Here is a 26313-nt window from a genome sequence, read left to right as displayed (position 1 = left end):
ACAAAAACAAAAAAAAATTAGCTGGATGTGGTAGCTCACACCTGCAGTCCCAGCACATGGGAGGCTGTGGTAGGAGGATCACTTGAGCCCAGGAGTTTGAGGTTACAGTAAGCTATGATCCACTGCACTCCAGCCTAGACAAAAGCTGGAGTAAATATATATATATGTGAATACATATATAATTTTTTTTTTTTTTTTTACAATCTGACTACTTAATACAAAGTTTGCCAACCTCTAGATCAAACTACACATTTGACAACTATTTGGTGGATATAAATTAGGGAGAAGAGAGTACAAATCAACTAAAATCCTTATTGATAGTAAGTCCAGACTCCAAAACAGAATGAATAAGACAGCAGTGTAATACTACTATTTGGACACGTAGAGATAAATGCAGGAGAAAGTGCTAAAATAATTCAAAGTGATTCACATTATATAGTATGGGATGGAGTTGGGGAGACAAACTAGTTTTCGTTTTAAGCCTTTTTGAGAACCAATTACTTAAATTCTATTCAGGAATTACTTTGATAAAGCCAAAAAATCATTTTAAATCCACTGAACAGAACTCACCAAGACTTACAGTATCTGCGCTCAAGCTCTTCTGGAGTCTGGGGTCACTGGGTTCATCTCCGGCTGCCAGGAGCCACCACGGATGCCTGCAGTCCCCTCCATCCCTGCTCCTCCTCCTGGGTCTTCACACTAGGATCCCCATTCTGGGTGGTCCCTGGGGATTATTAACCATTTTCCTTCCTCCCTCCCCTCCCCTCAGGCCAAGCAGCAGGAAGCAGCAGTGAGCAGAAGGGAACAGCCCTCTCCTTGCCCCAGCCCTTCCTCAGCCCCAACTCTGCCGCTCCAATGAGGGGTCCCGGGCACTGGACAGCCATCCTCCTCTTCCCAGTCACCAGGTCCATGCTGCTGTAACTGTGCACACATTGCTGCTTCCCAGACAGCCTCAGCTAACTCAGGCCAACACTGCCCAAGAGCATACTGATACCAAAGTGCTAGTCCACTGGCCCAGTGCACACCCCCAGGACCCACCAAGCACCTCACCACCAAGCACCACTGAATGGTGGCAGGCAGATGCCCATCCCAGACCCCACCCTCCTAAGACTTAGAAGCCATGTCACTTTGCTAGAGAGAACAGCCAAAGCAGAAACTGGAGGTCCCACACCATTTTTCAATCAAGCTTTTAATGAAAAGATCATAAAATAACAGTTTCTCATCGCTGTACATTAAGACTGCACACTTCTGAATGGAGAGATCAGTCGTTGGTGAATTGCTTTTCTTTCTATGACACTGGGCAGCTGTGTAGCTGCAGTTCTGACCTGAATTTATACAAACTCTCAAGGGACATGAACTCAATGTGACGAGTGACAGCGGCGGTGGCCAGTACAGGAGTGCGATCCCGGTGTCCCTCCCCCCTTCTGGGAAGGGCATAAAACAAAACATGATCCCTCTTCCAGTTCCAATTAAACAAAACAGCTATAACCCCATCCCTCCCCCCTCCCCTTCGAGGTATTTGTGAGAAATGAGCCAGTGCCCAACCTGGGCCCCCCCTCCCCGGGTAGGGGAGGGCAGAGGGAAGCTAGTGATGGGTGGGGTAGAGAGGTTCCCCTCAGCACCTGGCCCCACGGGGCCCGCCAAGTGGAGGGTGGGAGCCCTGGGGATCCTCCCTACCCCAGTGAGGTCTGTTATGCAGCATTTTTGAGGTCAATAAATTACAGCAATAAATAGCAAGGTGAGGTAGGGGGAGGGGGTCCTGGTAGAGTTAAAGTGGGGTGACTGAAGCCGGGGCATCCTAGGAAGGGGGTCCTGGGCAGCCTCAGTTCCCACCGCTCATGCCCACCCCCACCCCGGCGTGGAATGTCAGACTGAGGCTCCAGTTAGGTCCCTCCCCAGCCCCTCACTCCTGGCATCTTGATTCACAGGTTCAGTAACATCTGCCCCGATGGGGTACTGGGAAATAGGAGGACCTTGGTCCCTTTAGGGGGCATGCCAGGGCTGAGAGCCCTTGTCTGCTCTAAGGCCTGGCGCCTTTGGCTTTTGTCCCCCATGCCCGGGGGGTGGACGGATGCAGCCTCCTGCTCCCTGAGCCCTGCCCTCCGGCTGCCCAGGCCTCACCCCAACTCAGGATGGCGGCAGGGCAGGGGGTCAGCCTGCCCAGCGGCCCAGCCCAGATCGCACTCCTGCATGGGGTCTGAGGTCCAGTGAATACTGACAGGTTGGGGGAGTGGGTGGGCGGCCCGGCGCCCCCAAGTGGTGACGAACAGGAAACACACATGGCTGCCTGAGGTGGGGAAAGTCGATGAGGGTCCGGATTGCTCATTTCACAGGCTGAGGTGTATGGCTATGCTGCAAGTCTCTGAGATTCTTATTTGCTTAAAGGTTCATCTTTTCTCTTCCTTTTTTTTGCAATCCTGGAGGAGCCCTTGCTGGGGCTCGGTCCGGCGGGAGCGTGCAGTGGCGGAGCCCGGCCTGCCACCCGCTCACTCGCCCTAAGTCTGAGAAATAAATACATTCATCACTGCACAAACATATTGATACAAAAACAACACTGTTAAGAGTGTTTGCACCGTCTATGTTGGTAAGGACCAGACCCGGTCAGCCCCCTCTGCTGTCTGGGGTGGGGTTAGGGGTCCCCACTCCTGGAGACCCACCAGAGTCGACTGAGCCGTGCAAAGGTCCCGGCTTTTTGGCTTGAGTGGGACCCTCACATCAACCCATCCCCGAGGGTCACGGGCAGAGTAGCAGGGGACCCAAGCCCAGACTCAGGTCCTGTGGCCAGAACTGACGGCCATCCCCGTGTAGGCTAGCTGGTCAGGACCAGCGTGGTCCGGCCAGAGGGCCTTGGGGGTTGGTCAGCACGGGCCCAAGCTCTTTGGTGCCAGCTGGGCTTGGAGGGGCCCTGGGAATGGGGACGAGGGTTCAGGTGACTCCAGGGAGGCTTCCAGTCCCTTCCCCAGTCCCAGGGCTGCCCTTCTCTGCTCGTGAACCACTCCAGGGCCAACTCAGAAGGATTTCCAGCAGCAGGGGAGGGTTCCCTGGACTGGCCTTACAGCTGCTGAGGTCTGAAACTGTAAAAGCTTATGTAAACAATGAGATAAATATATTAGTATCTTTTTTCTGAGCCCATGGAGGTTCCATACTCATTCAAAATGTGCTTTGGTTTAAAAAATAGGCTTTGTGAATTTGGGTATGAGCTTATTTTTTTTTCTTTTTTCTTTGTTTATCCTCTCTTTCCTACATGATATCTGCTATTTTCTGATTCCTGTTTCTCCGAAACATTCAGGAATTAAGTGACGAACGCAGAGAACTGTAAGCCGCCTTGGCCTCCAATAACCCAGTTTCCTTGTGAGGCTCTTAACATCTCCACACACACACACTCGCACACACCCAACGTGGAAATCAAAGGAAAAAGAAAACAAAGCCAAATGTTGTGTTAATCCCGCCCTGTCCCAAAAACCCTTAAAGTCTTAAATAGGAAACTAGTGTTCTGCTTTCTCATTAAAATACAGAAAAGGCTCGATACAATACTAAGGTGGGTACAATACTATGTCGCACAAACGTCGTTGAGTGAGGGGCCTCTGCTCCCAGTCCCTGAAATTCTGCAAATAAATCACCTACTTTCACAAGTCACCTCACAGATGCGGCTGCCCACAGCCCAGGAGGCCACACACACGGCCAGGTGTGTGCACATTTCCCGTGCGGTACAGACTTTGTGTCACGTGGCTTAAGTGCTGATGGGGCGGGGTGGGGTCAGGACAGCGGGGGCACCCTGAGTAAGGGTGGAGTCCATGGGTCTCCTCCCCCCAGGTCCCCAGCCTGACTTGCTAGAACCTGAGACCCAGGGCCCAGTTCTGTTTCCCACCACCAGGAGGGAAGAGGGGCCGTCTCAGGCTGGGATCACCACAGGGAGGGCTCAGCCAGGAGCCTCATCTGCCCGACTCCCTCACCCCAAACATGCCGCTCCCCACTTGGGTCCCTGAACTCAGGCTCTGTTTTTAGCTGGAGGGTCTCTAGAGGGGTGGGGGTAGGGGATGACTCTGTATTTTTTTGGTCTAAACTTAAAATAGAATGAAAAGAGAAAACAACAACAACAAAAAAAATGGTGAAGCAAGATGATGATAAAGCCTGCCGGCCCAGCCCCACAGCTCCAGCTGGCTGAAGACAGTGGGACTGAGATCAGCAACCTTGGTCTGGCCTTGAGAGCCCACTTCGGGGCCCATGGAAGTATCTGAGGCTGGCTGAGGAAGCCCAAGATGAGGGGCGAGAGGTTGGCCCCTAGACGGTGGCCGGGGGCCAGGACTGCTCAGGGAAGTGCAATCCCTGTTCCCCGGAGGGCCATGTGGTCAGCTCTCTCAAGCTCAAACTCTTGCAGGAATGGAGGGTGGGAGTGGCAGGATGAGGGCTCACTTCTGCCTCACCCTGGCCGGGAGCTGCAAAGAACTGCCACCCTCCTCATGGCTCCCATTAGCACCCAGTACCTAGCTCCAGGCTGGGGCCTCACACCCCTCCCCTATGCCACAAACAGAGGTTCGTGTTCCCGGGTTGCCAGGGTCCCCTTGGGGTGGACGTGGCCCAAGGCTCAAAGGGAAAACACAGGTGAGCTGCAGGCACTGGGCCACTCGGCACCCTGCTGGCTCCTGCACACGACTTCCTGGGTGCTTGTCAAGGGCTTCCACTGCCAGTCACCAACATATTGTTGTCACGAATTCAAGAGGTAGCAAAAGGTCAGAAGTCTCCACCTTGTTCAGTGAGGAAGCAGGGAAAGCGAAACGTCTGCCCATGCGTACGGCACACACCACACAGATACACACACACACGCACACACACACACAAAAATGAAAACGAGTACCGACGGCCCCGGCATCGAGTCCAGCCTCCCCCCACCCCCCGGAACCCCAGACCTTCCAGTTCAAACAGTCACATAAACGTTACACTGGTTTTTCTCTTAATAAAAAACAAGTACCTCTAAACAAAGAATATTCCTTGGAAACTACAGGAAAAGCACTCTCTCCTGAGGCAGCCGAGGCAGGGCTCAGGGACCAGGGAAGCCTTTGGGCAAGAAGGGCTTCTGGGGCCTGGAGAGGTGGCACACCAGCACCCCTGCAGCGCCAGAGCCGGGGGACGCGCAGGAGGGCCAGCAGCCCCTGTTACATTCAGTCTTCAGACCCAGGCTCAGCCCCGGAGGGGGCGGGAAGAAAATAAGCTATTGTTTGTTTTGGTTTAAAGAACAAAAATCAAAAAGAAAAATAGAGGAGCAGATCAGTAGGAATAACAGCAACACAGGCCCAGAGGGCTCTTTAGTTGTAGAGAGGTAGGCGGTGGGGTCACCCTGACTGTCCCAGCGCCAGTGAGCAGTGCCACCCTGGCTCAAGGAGGGAGGGATCTGCACCCCCAGCACCTGTTCCCTGCAGAACCAGGGTCGCACGCGCCCGCACAGACACAAGCACACACACAGACACGGCTAGCGGGGTGGGGCCTGCTCCTGACACCACCCTGGCCGTGGCCAGCGTCCCACTGCCCTCTTTCTCCAAGCCGCCTGCAGCAAAGGGACCAGGTCCCAGCGAGACCCACGTGACCCAGCCCACAGGCCCTGCGGTGGCCCCCGCGGGGAGCTGGGGGCCTGGGTGGGATGGGGAGGTAGACGGGCTGGGACCCCTGGCTTCCCTCCTCTCGGCTCTGCTTGGTACAGACTGTCGATTAAAGCTCTGGGTGTGGGCAATGGGGGCCAGAGGGGCCACCCGGAGCCTCCACTGGACCCAGGGTCTCACCCCTGCCGCTGCATCACCTCACTTCTCCTTCCATGGGTTCCCGGGGAGCAAGGTGGCAGAGGGCGCCCGCGGGTCTTTGGCTTCTAGGAGGGGGAAGTGTGCATGCGCAGGTGGCTGATGAGGTTGCGCTGCTGGGTGAACTTGCCCCCGCACAGCTGGCACTCGTAAGGCTTCTCGCCCGAGTGCACACGCATGTGCTCGGTGAGGCGGTACTGGCGGGTGAAGCGCATGCCACACTCATCGCAGGCGAAGGGCTTCAGGCCCAGGTGGCTCCGCATGTGGCGTGTCATGGTACCGCGCTGCGTGAACATCTTGCCACAGATGTTGCAGGGGAAGGGCCGTGTCAGCCAGTGCGTTTTCTCGTGCTGCCGCAGCGTGGCTGGGTCCTTGTAGGTCTTCTCGCAGACCGAACACTTGAAAGGCCGGGGCTCAGCCGCGTAGGCCGCGCTGGGCGCTGACAGGTCCTCGGCCTCCTCCTCGGCACCCCCACTGCCTGTCTCGTAGGCCCCCTCTTCCTTGATGAACAGCTCTTCCTCCGTGTGAGTCTCCACGTGCGCATTGAGCTGCTCGGAGCTGGGGAAGCCCTTGGCGCAGGGGATGCACACGTACAAGTTGTCCCCATAGGACACTGTCTCGTAGCCCTCCTGCCGGTACATGTAGTGGGCGCTGGCGTGGCCGCTGCCCCCCTCGCTCCCGCTCTGTGCGCTATCTTCACTTGCATCCTTGCCGTTTTCCTCCTCCTCCTTGCAGGGGTAAGGGGGCTCCCCATAGGGCCCGCTAGGGCCAGCCCCACCAGCCAGGATACCATTGGGAACCCTGTCCCCGACCCCCTCGCCCTCCTCTCCCGGGCAGGGACCCTTGGGCCCCGCTTCTCTCCGCTCAAAGGGGGAGCCAGCCACAGGCTCCTTCTTGCCCCACTCCTTCTTCCGAGTGGAGTGCCGGAGGCTCTTCCGAGGCTGCCCGCCAGGCGCCTCCAGCAGGCTCAGGTGGTTGTCCTCGGCCCCCTCCAGATCCATGGGCTCATCGGGGGTGCCCCCCAGCTCAGAATAAGAGGCACTGTTGGCAACGGGAGGGGCAGAGGCCGCAGGGGGCGACCCATGTTGGCTGTCGCTCAGTTGGGCTGGGTCATCGGGAGTGAGGTGGGGTCCTGGCGTGGCAGGAGGCAAGGGTGGGCTTTTCTTGGACAAGTCCAAGCCCAGCTCCTGCTCACAGCCCCCACTGCTCCCGTTGGTGCTGCTGCTGCAGCCCCCCAGGCCCGCCTCCCCACCAGCTGGACAGACGGCCCGGCCCAGACCTTGCACGCTATCCTGGTTAGAGCCACCAAGAAAGAGCTCATCGTCTGAGCCTTTCGCTTGCGGGAGCTCCTGGGGGGCGTGGGCCCCCTTCTGCCCATCCACAACCCCGTGATACCGAGCCTGGATGACGGAGGCCGTGGACAGCCGCTGGCTGCGGGGGGGTCGCCCTATGCCGGCAGCCCCCACCCGCCCAGAGCCAAAGGGCTTGCCGGCTCGCTTGAGTTTGCGGCGGCAGAGGGCTGCCAACTCGGGCAGCTGGAGGTAGCTGGCGGCAGTGAGGAGGGTGCTGAAGTTGGGCTCAGCTGGCTGGTCGCTGGGCAGCAGCTTGCCTGTGTAGATGAAGTCCAAGATCTGCTGGAACACCGTGGAGCTGACCATGTCTGTGTCCAGGTTGATGAGGTTGTCGTGCAGGACCAGGGACTTGAAGTAGATGCTGCTGGCGGCCAGGACGTTCTTGTGGGCCCGGAAGATGGAGTTCTCCACCATGATGATGACATCACACAGGAAGCCCTTGGTCCTCTGCTGGTTCAGCTGCAGCAGGAGCTGCTTCGAGTGGCTGGGCAGCTCCATGTCGGGCCCCATGTCCCCGCGCCCTGCCCACGCACACCACCTGTGGGCAAGAACAGGCATGCACGCGTCAGATGACTGGGACACTCGGACCAAGGCTCTGGGGCAGGGTGGGGCTCGACAAGGCAAAGTGCCTCAGAACTTACCCCACACAGGGCAGCAGCCCCTGTGGCACAGTACACGGCACATAAGCCCACAATGCCCCCTGCAGGCAGGCGTAGTATATGTGTCCCCTCACTGAGGACTCAAACTGAGAAGGGACAGAGGCCCCTGCCCCATTTGCACTAATAAGAAAACGGAGGTGGAGGGTGATGAGGTGACAAATAGAGAAACAGGGATTTGCATTTGGTTTCACAGCCCGGGCTACTGTCTCTACACTAAATGAAGTCGATGACACACCCTCAGGCACCAGAAGGGGACCCAAAAATGACCAGCAGATGGCTTTAAACTTAGGAAAGCAGAGGCCTCCCTGAGAGGAGCTTGTCTTGAAAGCTGGCAAAAATCCCCCAAAACTAAATGTTCCCTTTGAAATACGGCAGGGCCCAAATCAAACTGCCAGCAGCCTCTGGTGTGCAGCCTTGGCTCTGTTGGTATGCCTCCCAAGCCACCTGAGAGGCTGACCAGGCTTTGCCAGAAGTCATGTGGCTGCCTCCCAGATGCTGCAGTCGGCCTGCAGCCCCGCCTCTCCCCAAGGCCCTGGGCCACCTTGCACTCTGGGCGGGTGCCAAGTGCTGCCCCAGTCTGGGCTTCCAGGTACCAAGCAGGAAAGGCAGTCTCGGCCAAACACCTGGCACCACCTGAACCCTCCATCCTCTCTAGGAAGGGCAGCGCCATCTGGGCCTAGGAAAGTTGGCCAGCTGGCCTCCATCACACAGACTGGCACAGGTGCTAACCGAGTTCAGTAAGCAAGAAACACACCGACGCCACTGGTCTCTGCAGGAACCCTGCCAGCCCAGGTGTATTTCTTCTTGTGTGGCAGCAAGCCATGGGGTTCCGAGAGCGGGTGCTCCTCACCACGCTTCCCATCTCCACTGAGCAGCTTCCTCTGCCATGGACCAGGCACCCCACAGTGGGAATGCAAGGGCAGTGCACACGGGTGCACAGTGGGCACCAGATGGACCCCAGTGGGGAAGAGAGAAATGCTGCTCCGAGGGAAGAGGCAAGGACTGTGGCCGGCAGTGTACAGAATGACTCTGGAATGTTTTGAATGACTCAAAGCCATCCTCAGCCCTAAGCCGAACTCCCCAGTGCACAACACAGTACCCTCAGCTCCATCCTCTCACCCCTACCAGAGCCCCTCAGAGAACAGCTCAGCAGGAGGGTTCTGGCGAAGGCATGCCAGTGTACAGGTGGCCACCTGTGCCCCGGACAGGCTCACAAGCTTCCACAGGGCAGGGGGCCAGTGGAGACAGGAACTTTCCTCACTGACTCACGGCTGCTGGACAACTGAGCAGCGGGGCCCACAGGCAGCTCTGAGCCTCACAGTTCAGGGTCCAGACTCTCAGCAGCTGAACTACTCTGAGCTGCTGCCCTCTGGGATCTACTGCCCCTCCCAGAGTGTCCAGCCCTGCCTCCCAGAGCAGAGCCTTGGAAAGGGTCCCACCCTACCCAACCTTCCCATGACAGAAACTCTCCCCAGCACCATGCCTGCCCTTGTTTGCAAAGACAAAGGAAAACCCTAACATTCACAGGCCCCTGAAGGTGCCGGAGCTCAATGTGAACACGCAAGAGTGCAATACAGCCTGGACCACTACTGGCACTCAGAGCCTAACAGCAAGAGGCAGCAAGCACCTGCAGGGGCTCTCTGCCTAGCAGCCCAGCCCACAGCAGCACAGAAGGGTGCTCACAGGCTGAAGACTTCATGAACCAATCCTCCTCTGCTCCCTGGCCCCTCAATCCACCACGCAGGGACAAAGAGCCCCCAAGGTGTGGCTTCCACACTGGGCCCCAGTAACCGCTTAGCTCCCAAAAAACACCAGTGCCGGCTCTGCCAGCGCCCAGACACCTGGTACCCTGAGACTGGCAAGGGGGCTTGCAGAGGGCAGTAGCCCCCAGGCTCCCTCCACACTGCCCAGTGCTGTGTGCACACAAAGGACCATGGGTCAGACAGCGATAGAGGCTGAGCTGTGGGGCTGTGTGCCACCCAGAAAGCTCCGGGGAAAGGGGCCAGTGGCGGTCCTCCCTCCCCTGCGCCTCACCGGAATGCCAAGGGCCCAGACACCATGTGAGCAGCAGCCAGCGGGGGGGGGCCTCCTGAGCGCGTGGCCTTCCTGGGGGCGCATCAATGCCTGGTCACCTGGGGAAGAGAAGACGAACACAGTCACCCAGACAGCCATCAGCTAAGAAGAGAGGGAAGGGCGATGAAGGGAAGCACCTGGGGGTCTCTGGCTGGGGCACCAGGGGCAGCCCAGCAGGAGACTGTGGCCACAGAGCCACAGTTGTCCCTTCTGACAACCAGGAAAAGTAAAGACCAGGGAATAGGTCTATGGAGTTCAGAGGGTGTGATACCTCCCCCTCTAACACACACAGGAGATTATGGACACCCAGGGGTCATCTAGGCCAGGGGGCGCTGGTGGCAGACACACAATTCCTGGCCTGCGGGTGTGGTGGCAGGAGGCCTGGGCAGGGCCTTTCCCAGGCTGGTCACATTTACATAACAAAAGGTCAAAATTGGAGCCACTTGTGCAAGGGCTATTTATAAGAACCAGTCTCAACCGCTTCTGGCTCCCCTGTTCCTTCCCTTCCTGATCTACTCTTACCCCCTCCCTGCCCAGAGGGCCCAGCCCCCGAGCCAGACCACATGGCCTTCCCTCTCCAGAGGTTTCGCTGCCTAAGGGCTCGCCCAAGCTGCAGGCCTGGGCTTTCAATACCGGCCCACCAAACCCTTGGGCAGCTGCCACTAGCAAAGGGCGGGCTCCCTCCCACCCCCTGAGCTCTGGGTCCTGAGGGAGGGGGGATCCTGAGGTGGTGGGTCCTTGCACCCCACACCTGCCAGTCTGGGCCCCCATGGAACAGAGCCGGGGTCAGGGAGGGGGCGTGCAGTGGCCCGTCTCCATTTCCCCTTCCCCCACTCCACCCCCAGGGCCAGGGAGGCTCAGCAGGTCCCTCAGGAATGTGACCAGACCCGGGGTGCCGGCCCAGGGTTGGGAGGCCTAGGCTGAAGCCGGCCAGCTGTCTCTCCAGCCCCTAGTGCAGCTCCCCTCTGGGTGGAGGGTGTGAGGGGAGGGGTGCATGGCTGGTCCAGGACCCCACCAAAGGCCCAGAGGGCAGCAGAACCAGCTCTGTTGGCAGGAAGCCCAAGGGCGTCGATAGTTAGCGAGGGTTGGACTTGGTGGGCTAACGCTGGGCTGAGGCCAGTCAGGCAGGGGCCACTGAAACACTGGCGGGAGCAGTCAGAAAACTGGATAGAGGGTCTCGGTGGCACACTGGAGACAATCAGACACCATCATCCAGCCCTGTGCCACTTTACCTGCTCCCCAACCACTGCACCTCAGGACCTAGTCAACCAGAGCCCTGCTGGGCAGAGTGTCTGCCAAACTCCACAACCAGGGGTCACCTGACCTTGCCAGAGGCCAGGCCAGCTACTGGATGCTGCGCAGGGAGTGGGTGGTAGAACAGGACTGGGGGGCACCTGAGTGCCATGGGGGTGGGGACACCCTCCATCAGTGCCCACTGCCTGGCCCTGACAGGCACTTCACAAGCCCAGGCTAGGACTAGGTCTCTCCACCAAGGAAGGATGGCCCCAGGCTGGGTCAGCTGTGACACAAAACAGGGCAGGGCTCCTCCCTGCGCCCTCCACTTGAGGCAAGGGTGTCAGAGCCACCTGCAGAAAGTTCACAGCAAGCACAATGCCACCATGCCTGCCATCTACACCAGCTGGGCTGAGTCTGGGCCACGTCTAGGCCACCACTGTGTCTGAAAGCAGCAATGCAGCCTCACCCCATGGAGGGGTGGGGGGTGGCACACGCCATCCTGCTGCAAAACCCCTACTAAGCACTGCTCTTTCCTTCTCAGCCAGAGCTCTGCCCTACCCGCTCACCGCTGGGCATGAAACAGCAAGCGCCTACCCTGGAGGACCCCGCCTGGGGAGTGCCAGGTAACTAGAAACACAGCTCCGGGCGCTGGCCCGGATGCTGGTGCCCAGCCCTGGCAGCAGCTGACTGCAGGCTGCGATGAGGATGCCGCCTGGCACCCAGCAGCCCCTGGCAGCAGGCCCGGGCAGCAGGCCTATCAGCCCCAAGGCTAGCACGCCCAGCCCTGGCCTACTGCCCGGCCAGAACGCTAGCTCCCAGGACGCCCAGGATCTGGGGCAGTGGGGCAGCAGGCCTGGGCTACCGGGGCCAGCTGGGCATTCGCCTAAGGCTGTGACCCGTCCCCTCCCTGGGACAAATCCTTCAGGGGTCCAGGGGAGAGGCAAGAAGGGTAGCACAGAAACTATCTCCCCAGTTAGGATCCCTCAGCTTCAGGATTCCCCCTGTAGATGGACTGGCCCCAGCTGGGAAGGGCAAGAACCCCAGCAGCTGGAGGGAGGGCCAGCTCTCTCTGGGGAACCCAGAAGGTCTGCAGGAAGGAACACAAAGCCTCTGGGTTACCTTCCCAGGCCTTCTGTTAGAGCAGACGCACAGCCCTGTTTACAGAACTGTCAACACGTAACTGCTCTCCTTTCCTTCCCCTCCCAGTGCCTGCCACTAAAAAGCCAGAAAGCCATGTCCCCGAACACTGAGGGCAGGCCCAGGGCCCAGGCAGGTGCTAGGGGGCTGGAACACTCCAGCCTCTCAAGTCACTGGTGGCACATGCCCAAGCCCTGCAGAGCTGGACCAGCCACAGCAGCCCCACCCCCGCTCTGTTCACCCTCAAGGAACTTACAGTAAGGCAGCCCAAGGCCCAGTCAGAGCCTACCCGGCCCAGCAAGTCCATTCTGTGGCAATAAAAACCTTGGGGACACACATATCCAAGTGCTAAATAAGATTATCTGTGGGACTGCGATTATAAAAAAACCATAGTATCTGCATGTTATGTTCATTTCTGTAATACTCAACGTTTTTAAAAAGTATTACTTTTTTTTTTTTTTCTGAGATGGAGTCTCGTTCTGTCCCCCAGGCTGGAGTGCAGTGGCGTGATGTTGGCTCACTGCAAGCTCCGCCTTCCAGGTTCATGCCATTCTCCCAAGTAGCTGGGACTCCAAGCGCCTGCCACCATGCATGGCTAATTTTTTGTATTTTTAGTAGAGATGGGGTTTCCCTGTGTTAGTCAGGATGGTCTCGATCTTCTGACCTCATGATCAGCCCACCTCGGCCTCCCCAAGTGTTGGGATTACAGGTGTGAGCCATCGTGCCCAGCCAAAAATACAAAGGGCAGAAATGATGCAGAGACATGGATGAACCTCACAGTCATGGCACTGAGTGCAAGAAGCCTTCTGCGTGAGTACAGACTGCATGACTCCATTTACATTAAGTTCTAGAATAGGCAAAACGGACTGAGGGTAAAAACCACAGCAGGAGGGACAGGTGAGGACTGCCCAGGATGGGGCGAGGGACAAATGCCCACTCCCTGGCCCTGACAGGACTATCCAGGATGGGGCATGAGGAACTCTTTGGGGTGAGGGCAGCTCTCTATCTTGCTGGGAGTCTGGGTTAAGGTAAATGAAAATACAATTTTAGGCACTTAATTGCATGTAAACTATACTTCCAATGAAACCTTCAGACACAGGCTTTCACAGGACATTCCCAGCTCAGAAGCTCAGCACAATACCTTGTTCCCTCCTGGAAACACCACCAGCTAACATTTACTGGGCACTGTTGTATGCCCTACCATGTGCTGTGTCACTGGACCCTCAGGGCCACCCAGGAGCCTGTGTGTTCTGTCCATGTGATGAGGTGGGACCCTCTCATCTTCACACAGCACAGCTGAGCCTCAAACCCAGCACTCACCCCGACCCCTCACCTCCCCATGAGGTAGGAAAACCTGGGGCTGAAAGTGTGGAGGGACATGTCATCTGCAGCCCTGGGCACAGGACACCCCCTTCTCACTAATGATTTCCAGACCACCCAGGGGATTAGTTCTCAATTTTCCAACTGGCACAGAGACCAAGGGCGACGGGGAAACAGCTTGGAAGGGCAAAGATGCCACAGCGGGAACAGGTTCCTGTCCCTCCCAGCTGCTCCCCAGCTGGGTGGCCCTCAGTGCATCTCCAGAGGGCAGTCAAAAGCCCCAGGCCAAGACCACCCTGCACTCTGGATCCCTCTACTCGCTCCCCAAATGCAGACCAGCCAAATAGCCAATGGAGACAGCAGAGGGCAGGGCACTGTGCACCCCTCACTGCCTCCTGACACTCGAAGCAGCCCCCCATTGGGGGACCCACTAGTCCATGATCCTATGCGAGGTCAGGCCACACCTGCCCGCGTGTAGAGCCTCTGGTCAGTCCACGTGGCTGCAGGGGCCCATGGGGAGGCTGAACAGGGTCACCTCAAGGCCTTTTTTCTAAGCATCCAGTAAAAGGAAGGAGAGTGTGCTCTGGTCAGCATCTTTCAAAGGCCAGAAGAGAGGAGGTTTTCAGATAAAAATGATCCCTGCGGAGGCAGAAAGCAGAGAACTCCAGCCCCTAATCTGAGAGGCACTGCCCCAACCCAGCCTGGACACCCACCTTGCCTAGAGCCTTGGCCTCCAAGAAGCCAGGCATTCAGAATCGCTCCAGGTGCTGGGCCCCCACATGGCTCCTTCTGGAGGCCCTGCCTCTGGGAGACAGGAACACATCTCACACCCACCTCCAGGCCCACAAGTGGGGGTCAAACTCAGGGTGTGGTCTCAGCTACATGATACCCGCCTTCAGTGTCTGGCTCCTACAGGCAGAACGTGCCCTCCTGGAGGCCAGCACAGGCACCCAGACTGAAACTTCTGGCTCACACCCAGCCAGGAGGGAGGCCTGGGGGAGAAGGGTGAAGACCAGGAAAGGGCGCCGCCCCAAGCAGGCCACTCCGCCTAGCCCTCCTAGGATCCTTCTCATCCACCTTCCTCCCCGGAAGCCATCCCTAACTTCCCCAGAAAGGGGCTTCCTGCATGAGGCCTGGAGCTATACTGGAGGACTGAGGAGAAGCTCCCCCCAGCCCATCCCCAAGGAGCAGCACCTTAACCACCTCCCAGCCTAAACAAAAGTAACAGTGAAATGGGAACCCTCCAGCTGACGCCAAGACAGCTGAGAGTGAGCAGGGCCGCCCACGGCCCGCCCAAGCTCCACTGTCAGGTGGGAGGGACAAGCATGCCAGGCTGAGAAGCCATGCTGGGCAGGGCAGGGCCACCAGGCTGAGAAGCCATGCTGGGCAGGGCAGGGCCATCAGGCAACTTCCACATCCCAGAGGTCTAAGTACATCTGACCAGGATCAGAGAGAGCCCCAGACTTGCTGCCATTCCTCCCAAACTTAAGTCTAAGGTCAGATCGGCCCTGGTCCCAGACCAACCCCCAACTATAGTCACCTCATACTTCAGGTGTGGCTGGGACAGATGCAGCTGCAAGGGGTGGCCCTGTGTGAGCTCAGCCTCTTCCCAGGGGCCCCTAAGCCATGGGAGAGACTGTCTGGAGGGCACAAGGCAGCCAGGCAGGAGGCAGCCAGGATCTAGAAGCGCCCCAAGGCCCAGCCCCTGGACACAACAACCAACCCTGCACAGTCACAAGCCCAGGACTTTGTTCATCCTATCCCTATGGCCTGGAATCCTCCCTGAGGAAGACTTGGTAAACAAGAGATAGCTCCACGGGGCCAAGACTGCAAGTCGCCCACCGCCACAGCCCTGTATGACATGGTAGCCCATGTGTGGGCAGGTCTGATCTCCTCAATCTTCTCACAGGCCCATTGAGTGGGTCGTTATCTCTGCAGTTTCAGATAAGAAATTAAAGGTTCTTGGGGGTTAAGCAACTTGCCCAGGGTCACAAGAGCATTTGGTAGCAAAGTGAGGACTCAAAGCCTGACTCCAGAGCCAGAGCTGTAGTCTGATGACCCCACCCTAATGCAGGTAGGGCCAGGGATGCCACTCACACAGGGTTTCCAACTGCCAAGCTGCTTGGGGGAGTCACAGGAGGCACTGCCCTCCATGCACTGGTGTGCCAGGAGGAGGGACTCAGGCTGCACCTCCACCCCTACCCCCCAGCACCGCCTGCATATCCACAGCAGGGCCTCACCTGGGTGCATTCTCCCAAACTCACTGTGAGGGCATGGGGTCTGCCCAGCTCCTTCATCAGAAGTGACAAGGTGGGGCCCCAATCACGCAGCCTGCTTTGGAGGCCCAGGTGGAGCTTGCTGCTCCTCTGGGAACACCCCCACCCTCCATGACCTCCTTCCCTGTCCCTCCAGGCATGGGCTGGTGGTGGGTGGAGCTCACTGCTCTGGGCAAGCCCAGCCATGCAATCCAGCCTAGACCTGGATGCCGGCCAGCAGCTCCTGGCTCTTCTCCCAGACCATCCTCCTGGAAAGCAACAGGCTCCACAAATGCCAGGAGCCCAGCTCTCTCCAATGCAGCTTCTACAAAATAAACACTCGGGATCCACTCAACACATTGGTGATGCAGCAATTGGGACCTGAGGCTGGCCTCCTCTTTCTCTGCTCCTCAGGCCAGCCCTGTGGCCTAGAGTGAGGAAGGTAGCATCCACCCCAGCCCAGTGACTTTCCCAAGCCTGTTCTGGAATGCCCATGGGTCCTACTGACAACCCCGTGCTGCCCACAGCAGGGCCGAGCCCTGCAAGGTCCGAGCCACCCGCCCATGTGTACTGTCCCTTCTGAGAGGTAAGAAGCACAGGCTAACAAACACTCCAGCACAAGGAAAAGGCTAGAATGGGCTGCTGAGAGGAGAGCTGGACCAAAGATGCCTCCAAACTGTGCTTCCCCAGAAGCTACAGCCTCGGTCCCCTCGCTCTCATCACTTCCGGGTTTGGAGCCAGCAAGGAGTGAGGCCAGGAAGACCTTGGAGGCCTGCAGCTGATTTCCCCTGCTAGGGCTGGCACCAAGGAGGGCCTGGGGCCCTGGCACCATCTGGCTGAGAGTTCTGAGACAGGATATTGGAGAGAGGCAGGGGAACGCTGCTTTAAGAAGCAGAATAGGCCGGGCGCGGTGGCTCAAGCCTGTAATCCCAGCTCTTTGGGAGGCTGAGACGGGCGGATCACGAGGTCAGGAGATCGAGACCATCCTGGCTACAATGGTGAAACCCCGTCTCTACTAAAAAAAATACAAAAAACTAGCCGGGCAAGGTGGTGGGCGCCTGTAGTCCCAGCTACTCGGGAGGCTGAGGCAGGAGAATGGCGTAAACCTGGGAGGCGGAGCTTGCAGTGAGCTGAGATCCAGCCACTCCACTCCAGCCTGGGCGACAGTGCGAGACTCCGTCTCAAAAAAAAAAAAAGAAGCAGCACAATAACAGCTAGGCACGGTCTGTAATCTCAGCACTTTGGGAGGCTGAGGCGGGCGGATCATGAGGTCAGGAGATCAAGACCATCCTGGCTAACACTGTGAAACCCTGTCTCTACTAAAAATACAAAAAATTAGCTGGGTGTGGTGGCACACACCGGTAGTCCCAGCTACTCCGGAGGCTGAGGCAGGAGAATTGCTTGAACCTGGGAGGCGGAGCTTGCAGTGAGCCTAGATCGCACCACTGCACTCCAGCCTGGGTGACAGAGTCAGACTCTGTCTCAAAAAAAAGAAGCAGAATAACAATTTAAGATTGTGATAGTTACTACGAATGCTGTGCTCACCTCCAAACTCCATCCCAACACCACCCTGCCTCCCAAGAGGGACCTGAGTGTGGGGGTAAAAGGCTCGCTGGCAGCCACAGAGCAGGAGCCCATACAAGACCACTAGAGGATGTGCAGCTGCTGTTCCTAGTAGGTGAGGAAAAGGCAGGAATCTGGCAGCCACGTATGTCAAGAGGCAAAACGGGCCCTGTGCTGGTTTCTGCAGTCCTCTCCAGCCCGCTTCCCTGCTCTTCTTGCTCATTGGCCATGACCCAAGAAACAGCAGCAGCACCACCAGGGATCTTGTTAGAAATGCAGACGCTCAGGCTCCATCCAGCTCTAACCACCAGAACCCTGGGGGCTCAAACACACAGTCAAGTCTGAGAAGGGCTAGGTTAGAAGCTGTTTTTCCTTCTTTTGTTTTTACCTGGACACCACTGATTGGAAAGCTCTCCATGGCCTGAAAGCCAAGTGCTCTGCAAGGAGTAAATGCTTAAGGGATGGGCATCAAGTGGAAGGAGAAGGCCCCCAAAACGAAGATACATGTCCCATGTACACAAGCTCACAGGCTGGTGAATACAAACGGTAGACCTAGAATGTGACACACCAAGGCTGAGCCTGTTACCACAGGTACCAGAATGGTGACCATGCCAGAGGGGGTTCCACAAACTCTGATCAGAGAAGCAGGCATGAATGGCAGAGAACACAGCTCTGTGTGGCAGGGAAGGAGGACAAGCAATGGCAGCACAGCAGACAAGAGGTGGAAATTCTACATGCAAGGCACTAAATGGGCGAGGAAAGCCTGGGCCGCCCAGGTGGAAGGCACTATCATGATCATCTCTCTCACCCCAGGGACACCTTAAAACGAGGTAACTGAGCCCCAAAGGGAAGCACCCAGCACAGCTGAGTCACAGAGCTGCAGCCATCCAGCCCACGGCTCCAGGAGAGACTCTCCAACTTCACAATTTCAAAATCAACCCTAGCAGCTAACAATTTCTTAATGCCAAGTAAAGACTAGAATTAGAAACAAACAGAAACCCTATCATCTTCTATCATCATTACTTCATAAAAGAAAACATTTCAATGACTGAAGAGCAGGAAGAACTACTGGCAGTCCTGCACCTATGCAGTTCTCCAGGCCTGGCAAAGGCTCGGCAACTGGCATTAAGAAGCTGCTGCACTGTCTGTACACAATACCGCCTGACCCCCTGGGCTAGGACAAGACTGAGATGACATGCTGAAAGGGAATCCAAAATAACAAAAACACAAAAATTCAACAACAGACACTAAAGATGGGATTTTGATTAGCCAAACAAAGGCTAAAATAGTATCTCCCAGGGATGAAAGGGAAACGGGGATGTTTTTAAACAAGAACAGGACTGTTCCAGAAAGAACAAGAACGTCAAAGCCTATCAGGAAAAAGGTAACACCAAATGTTGGAAAGGCAATAAGGCAACCAGAAGTCTCACATGCTTTATAATTTTTTATTTTCTTAAGAGAGAGTCTTGCTCTGTCACCCAGGCTGGAGTGCAGTGGCAAGATCTCGGCTCACTGCAATCTCCGCCTCCGGGGTTCAAGCAATTCTCCTGCCTGAGCCTCCCAAGTAGCTGGGATTACAGAGGAGTGCAGTGCGCCATCACACCCAGATAACTTTTGTATTTTTCATAGAGATGGCATTTCACCATGTTGGCCAGGCTGGTCTCCAACTCCTGGCCTCAAGTGATCTGCCCACCTCAGCCTCCCAAAGTACTGGGATTATAGGCATGAGTCACTGCACCTGGCCAGAAAACTCACATGGTTTAGAAAACCCTTGGATGGTACAATCTAAAGCTGTGGGCCCAAGGTCCAGGGTGGTGGCCCACGCCTATGATCTCAGCACTTTGGGAGGCCAAGGTGGATGGATCACCTGAGGTCAGGAGTCTGAGACTAGCCTAGCAAACATGGTGAAACCCCGTCTCTACCAAAAATACAAAAATTAGTCGGGCGTGATGGCAGGCTCCTGTAATCCCAGCTATTTGGGAGGCTGAGGCAGGAGAATCACTTGAACCCAGGAGGCGGAGGTTGCAGTGAGCTGAGATTGCGCCACTGCACTCCAGCCTGGCGACAAGAGCAAGACTTCGTCTCTAAATAAATAAATAAAGCAAGCAAGCCAGCCAGCCAGCTGTGGGCCCAAAAACTCACCCAAGGTATACGCCAACAAGAATGCACACGTATGAGCACCAAACAGGCAGGCACACTCATGAAGGCCCAACACTGGAAAACAACTCCTATGGCCACCCTGAGAAGGCGCAGCTGCAGGTGGAAGAGACTATGATCCAGCAGTGAACAGGACAGACATTTAGGTTGAACTGTATGAATTTACCTCTTAGGGGTAAAAACACAGCTGATTGCTGATAATTTCACATGATTTGACTTACAAACACCACAAATGAATCTCTCAAATATACTTTTGCGCAAAGATGCCACAGCCAAAAAGACAATTACAGTTCTATTTGCATACATTCAAAAAAAAGCAGAGAGCACTAATCATATGGGTGGGGGCTGAGAGTGACTAAAAGCTTCAGGATACATGAGGGGCTTCCAGGGTTGTGTTTCTCACTCTGGATGCTCGTTACAAGGGCATATCATTTGTAAAGAACTCTTGGAGCTATGCACACTTCTTACATAGGACGTCCTTGAATTCAATACAGTGCACAGAAACCTTCAGAAGGGAAGCAGAGATCAACTTCATCCTGATCAGCAAGCAGACTCAGTCCAGGCAGCAACCTCTCCTGGACCCCCAACCAGTAACAGCAACACAGGAAGCAGAACATTGGCAGGACAGCTGGCAACGCCACAATGTCCAGGATGGAGTGCCCATCCTAGAGGAGGGAGTTCACACAAGCCAGCCAGGAGCCCACGGGAAACAGAGAGACTACTGTAAATCCTTATGAGGAGCAGACTCATGTCTGCTATCTAAAAGATAAAAACCTGATAATGTTTTTAAGTTGTCCTAAGGTCCAATTGACTTGTTTTTTTTTGAGACAGTTTTCCTCTTGTTGCCCAGGCTAGAGTGCGATGGCGCAATCTCGGCTCACCGCAACCTCCACCTCCCGGGTTCAAGCAATTCTTCTGCCTCAGCCTCCTGAGTAGCTGGGATTACAAGCGTGCACCACTACACCCGGCTAATTTTGTATTTTTAGTAGAGACGGGTATCTCCATGTTGGTCAGGCTGACCTGGAACTCCCAACCTCAGGTGATCCGCCCACCTCGGCCTCCTAAAGTGTTGGGATTACAGGCGTGAGCCACCACACCCAGCCCCAATTGACACTTCTAAAGGAGAAGGGGTTCTGCAAATCCTGAAAGGCAACCCCAGGAGAAACAGGAAATTTGGGAGCACGGCAAGCGAGGTTCAAACAGGACACCAAATAATTCCCAGCAAAAACCTCCAGCAGGTCCTGGTGGCAGCCAGCTAGGGCAGGAGCCGGTTGGGCATATCAAAGGGAGGAAGCCAAGAAGAAAATGGGTGAGGCTCTCAGGGATTTAGGGTCAAAGGAAGCTGCTGGGGAGAAGGAAACAGCCCACTTGTTCCTTCATAGGTAATCAACACACAAACCCCCCATTGCCTCAAATGGCTCAGGAGCTACAGCCAGCCAACGATCAAGGATCAAGTTATTTTACTCCAAATAAGAAAAAAAAAAAGTTATACATTTGGTATCCATTGGAAGTTTTGTGATTTTTTGGAGACAGGGTCTTGCTCTGTCACCCAGGCTGGAGTGCAGTAGCACGATCATAGCTCACTGCAACCTCTAATTTCTGGGCTCAAGGGATCCTCCCGTCTCAGCCTTTTGAGTAGCCGGAACCAAAGGTGCATGCCACGATGCCTAGCCAATTTTTAAAATTTTCTGTAGACATGAGGTCTCACTATGTTTTCCAAGCTGGTCTCAAACTCCTGGGCTCAAGTGATCCTGCTGCCTCAGCCTTCCAAAATGTTGGGATTACAGGTGTGAGCCACTGTACCAGGCCTTAAGCAATTTTTTACAGATAAAATTGGGCAATTGCTATGGAAAATATTACAATCTATGGCACTGTGCCTGAAAAGCCTCCAAGTGTAATACTTTATAGAGAAGGTCTATCCTGTCCAGTAGGTAACTTGAAAGTGTCTAGCAAAGAAGTGCCCAAGAACTCAAAGAATCAGAGAGGGATCCATTCAGACTTGGGGAGAAAAATGCTCACAAAGTTTCACTGCACTTCTAAACTGAGTCTCGTGGTGCATTAAGGAACTGGATTTAGAGACAGAAAACAAAATAAACTGGCACTTCTCTGCCTCAAGAAGCATAGCTTGGGGGTGAAAAGTCAGCTACTTAGAAGGCAGAAAAAACAAAACCCAGAAAACCACCCAAATGCTCACTGCCAGTAGGACAGGTGATTATGTGTGGATAGTGCCACCTTGGACACTGAAATGGAGAATGGGAACACAGGAACTGCTGCTCCTGGTGTCCCAAGAGTGCAGGGCACCCGGCTCCCAGCGAACTCAGCCAAAATCATTCGCAGTTTCAGGATCCAGACAAAGGTGGGAAACTGACAAAACCCAGTGGATGGCTGACCCACAATTCAGAAGACTGTTGGCTTCTAGAGGGAAGTGAGGATAAGCCAGGGAGAAGTGCATGGGCTGTCCCAGGAACTTGGGAGGCTATTTCCTATGTGGCCACGAGGGAAAAACTGTGTCTCGCTCAGTGGGACACCCACAATTCAACCAATAGTGAGTTTACCACTACTTATCTCTCTATTCTTTAAGACTGTGCACACAGAGATATACATGTAATTTACCCTTTTTAGTTTGTTTGTTTGTTTGTTTTGAGTCTTGCTCTGTTGCCCAGGGTGGAGTGCAGTGGCGCAATCTCAGCTCACTGAGACCTCTGCTGCCTGGGTTCAAGCGATTGTCCTGCCTCAGCCTCTTGAGTAGCTGGGATTACAGGCACCCATCACCACACCCAGCTAATTTTTGTAGTAGATACGGGGTTTCACCACCTTGGCCAGGCTGGTCTTGAACTCCTGACATCATGATCCACCTGCCTCGGCCTCCCAAAGTGCTGGGATTACAGGCATGAGCCACCGTGCCTGGCCTATTTCCACCTCTGTAAATAACTTCTTAGAGTTCAATGGCTAAGTCTACTAACGAAGCTGAGCCTGCTCTGTGTAGAAGTCTCAAAAGAAAGGAACGTCGGGTGCGTTGGTTCATGCCTCTAATCTGAGCACTCTGGGAGGCTGAGGCAGGAGGCTCGCTTAAGTCCAGGTGTTCAAGACCAGACTGGGCAACAGGGCGAGACCCTGTCTCATTGAAAAAAAAAAAAAAAAGAGGCCGGGCGCGGTGGCTCAAGCCTGTAATCCCAGCACTTTGGGAGGCCGAGACGGGCGGATCACGAGGTCAGGAGATCGAGTCCATCCTGGCTAACACGGTGAAACCCCGTCTCTACTAAAAAATACAAAAAAAAAAATAGCCGGGCGAGGTGGTGGGCGCCTGTAGTCCCAGCTACTCGGGAGACTGAGGCAGGAGAATGGCGTAAACCCGGGAGGCGGAGCTTGCAGTGAGCTGAGATCCGGCCACTGCACTCCAGCCCGGGCGACAGAGCGAGACTCCGTCTCAAAAAAAAAAAAAAAAAAAAAAAAAAAAAAAAAAAAAAAAAAGAGGTCGGGCGCGGTGGCTCACGCCTGTAATCCCAGCACTTTGGGAGGCCGAGACGGGCGGATCATGAGGTCAGGAGATCGAGACCATCCTGGCTAACACGGTGAAACCCCGTCTCTACTAAAAATACAAAAAACTAGCCGGGCGAGGTGGCGGGCGCCTGTAGTCCCAGCTACTCGGGAGGCTGAGGTCGGAGAATGGCGTGAACCCGGGAGGCGGAGCTTGCAGTGAGCTAAGATCCAGCCACTGCACTCCAGCCTGGGCTACAGAGCGAGACTCCGTCTCAACAAAAAAAAAAAAAAAAAAAAAAAGAGGAAAGAGACCTTCCTGGTATAGGGAGGAGCTAAATCCCAATCCACAGAGAAGCCAAGAGGCTAAAGCTGAGGTGCACTCACAGAGCACCCCCCTTTCACCGCCTGAGAGGTCACCTGGTCCACAGCCATCAAACGCAGCAGGGCCACACACTTGGGCAGCTATAACAATGCACAATTGAGGGCTTTGGCGGGTTCAGTTCCCACAAGAGATAACCCAGAAAATATCACCCTGTCCTAATCATACAAAGCAAAAGAACCTGGGGCCTCCACACCTGAGGTGGCAGGCAACTCAGCAGAAGGTGTCCAGGAGGGAGAAATCCCAGGAAACCTCCCAAGGTCTACAGGGGAAAGAAGGGCAGAATCAGAGCCACTCTAAGTGAAAATATCAGCATCTAGAACACAATCACCCCTCTGAAACCCCTCCAGCCAACCCTCGCCTAGTCCCTGTACCCTCCAATTCAGAGTCCAATAATCCTGAGTTATCTTTCTCAAACACCCATCTCATCAAGCCACTTAAAGCTTAAAGCTTTCAATGGGCCATGTGTGGTATCTCACGCCTGTAATCCCAGCACTTGGGGAAGCTGAGGCGGGCAGATCACCTGAGGTCTGGAGTTCGAGCCCAGCCTGACCAACATGGAGAAACCCCATCTCTACTAAAAATACAAAATTAGCTGAGCATGGTGGCGCACACCCATAATCCCAGCTACTCGGGAGGCTGAGGCAGGAGAATCGCTTGAACCCGGGAAGTGGAAGTTGCAGTGAGCCGAGATCGCGCCATTGCACTCTAGCCTGGGCAATGAGAGCGAAACTATCTCAAAAAAAAAAAAAAAGCTTTCAATAAATTTCTGATGCCTGGGATAAAGTCCATGCTCAGGCCTGGCATGCAAAGCACTTCCCATAGGGGTATCAAGCCCACCTCACCCCTTCCACAGACACACCTGAGAGCTCCTGCAGGCTGTGCCCTACTCCGGGAGGAGCCTGCCCCCACACGACTCCCTCCTCAGTGAAGCCAGAACTGCCTGTTGTCTCCCCGCTCCCAACGTCAGCACCAGCTGCCAAGCCGCTTCCCTCCTGTCTACCCCCGACCACCCCACAGACCAGTACCCAAAGTTAGACCCTTTGTCCCAAGCAGCCACAGCACCGGGCATGTAGCAGGCACTCATAAACATTCATTAGGTGAGCAAATGCTGGTCAGAGCCAAGGCTGAGAGGAGATAGAGTGAAACAATATGTGAAAGATATGGAGGCACGTAGTGAAGAGGGAAATGCTTAGCACCCTCCTTGCCACTGGTTCTAAAATTGTGTTGTTTACATTCTTAAATTAGTCAGAACTCATAAAGAGCATCTGCTTATGTGGCTTCTATGTTACTGGTTTGTGGAGTTTTTTCTGGGACAGGGTCCTGCTCTGTCACCCGGGCTGAAGTGCAATGGTACAATCATAGCTCACTGCAAACTCGAGCTCCTGGCCTCAAGCCATTCTGCAGCCTCCCAAAGTGCTGGGATTACAGGTGTGAGTCACTGCATCCGGGCTGTTGCAGTATTTGATGTTACCATGTATTACAGTAGTGACCCCTTATTCAGTTTTACTTTCCTCAGCTTGTTATCCTTGGTCAACTGCAGGTAGAAAATAGGTGAGTATTAAATATGTTAAAGGAAAGAGCATATCCGGCCAGGCACGGTGGCTCACACCTGTTACCCCCCAGCACTTTGGGAGGCCGAGGCGGGCGGATCGACTGAGGTCGGGAGTTCAAGACCAGCCTGACCAACTAAAAATACAAAATTGGCCAGGCGTGGTGGCACAAACCTATAATCCCAGCTACTAGGGAGGCTGAGGCAAGAGAATTGCTTGAACCTGGGAAGCGGAGGTTGCAGTGAGCCGAGATCGTGCCATTGCACTCCAGCCTGGGCAACAACAGTGAAGCTCCGTCTCAAAAAGAAAAAAGGGAAACAGCATATCCACGTAACTTTTATAACATATTGTTATAACTGTCCTATTTTATTATTTCCTCACTATGCTTAATTCATGAATTAAATTTTAGCACAGGCACGTATGTATAGAAAAAAACATCACATATAGGGTTCAGCACTACCCATGGTTCCAGGCCTCCGATGGAGGTTTTGGAACATACCCCCACAAGTAAAGAGAGACTACTTTACACATCACTGTTCTACTTACTGTATTAGAAAAGCAAATTTTTTTTTAAAAGGCTGAGCACAGTGGCTCATGCCTGTAAATAATCCCAGTACTTTGGGAGGCCGAGGTGGGTGGATACCTGAGGTCAGGAGTTCGAGACCAGCCTGGCCAACATGGTGAAACCCCATCTCTACTAAAAATACAAAAAATTGGCCGGGCGCGGTGGCTCAAGCCTGTAATCCCAGCACTTTGGGAGGCCGAGACGGGCGGATCACGAGGTCAGGAGATCGAGACCATCCTGGCTAACACAGTGAAACCTCGTCTCTACTAAAAAATACAAAAAATAGCCGGGCAAAGTGGCGGGCGCCTGTAGTCCCTGCGACTCGGGAGGCTGAGGCAGGAGAATGGCGCAAACCCGGGAGGCGGAGCTTGCAGTGAGCTGAGATCCAGCCACTGCACTCCAGCCTGGGCGACAGCGTGAGACTCCGTCTCAAAAAAAAAAAAAAAAAAAAAAAAAATACAAAAATTTAGCCAGGTGTGGTGACGGGTGCCTGTAATCTCAGCAACTTGGGAGGCTGAAGCAGGAGAAAGGCTTTACCCCAGGGGAGGGTCGGGGGGTAGAGGCTGCAGTGAGCCGAGATCGTGCCATTGCACTCCCACCTAGGCAACAAGAGCAAAACTCTGTCTAAAAAAAAAAAAAATTGGCCGGACGCAGTGGCTCACGCTTGTAATCCCAGCACTCTGGGAGGCTGAGGCGGGCGGATCACGAGGTCAGGAGATCGAGACCATCCTGGCTAACACAGATGTCTCTACTAAAAATACAAAAAATTAGCCAGGTGTGGTGGCAGGCGCCTGT

At 55.0% G+C, this 26313-nt stretch overlaps 1 protein-coding gene across 2 annotated transcripts in view; it reads right to left on the bottom strand.

Moving 5' to 3' along the window:
- Positions 1–1173: 1173 nt before the first annotated feature.
- HIC2 (HIC ZBTB transcriptional repressor 2) overlaps positions 1174–26313 on the bottom strand; it is a 35502-nt gene continuing 10362 nt past the window's right edge. The window contains exons 2-3 of one of the 2 annotated variants that reach the window (XM_007974925.3): positions 9835–9932; positions 1174–7679 (exon numbers count right to left, since the gene is read on the bottom strand). In XM_007974925.3, the coding sequence (XP_007973116.3) occupies positions 5858–7679; positions 9835–9860 (1848 nt within the window). In that variant the 5' untranslated portion in view covers positions 9861–9932 and the 3' untranslated portion in view covers positions 1174–5857. The remainder of the gene's footprint in view (positions 7680–9834; positions 9933–26313) is intronic. The other variant, XM_037994835.2, reaches the window with a different exon arrangement.

Source organism: Chlorocebus sabaeus, chromosome 19 (assembly GCF_047675955.1).
Source record: "Chlorocebus sabaeus isolate Y175 chromosome 19, mChlSab1.0.hap1, whole genome shotgun sequence".
Lineage (NCBI taxonomy): Eukaryota > Metazoa > Chordata > Mammalia > Primates > Cercopithecidae > Chlorocebus > Chlorocebus sabaeus.
The sequence above is the reverse complement of the archived record's forward strand: the minus strand, read 5'-3'. Positions and strand labels throughout refer to the sequence as shown.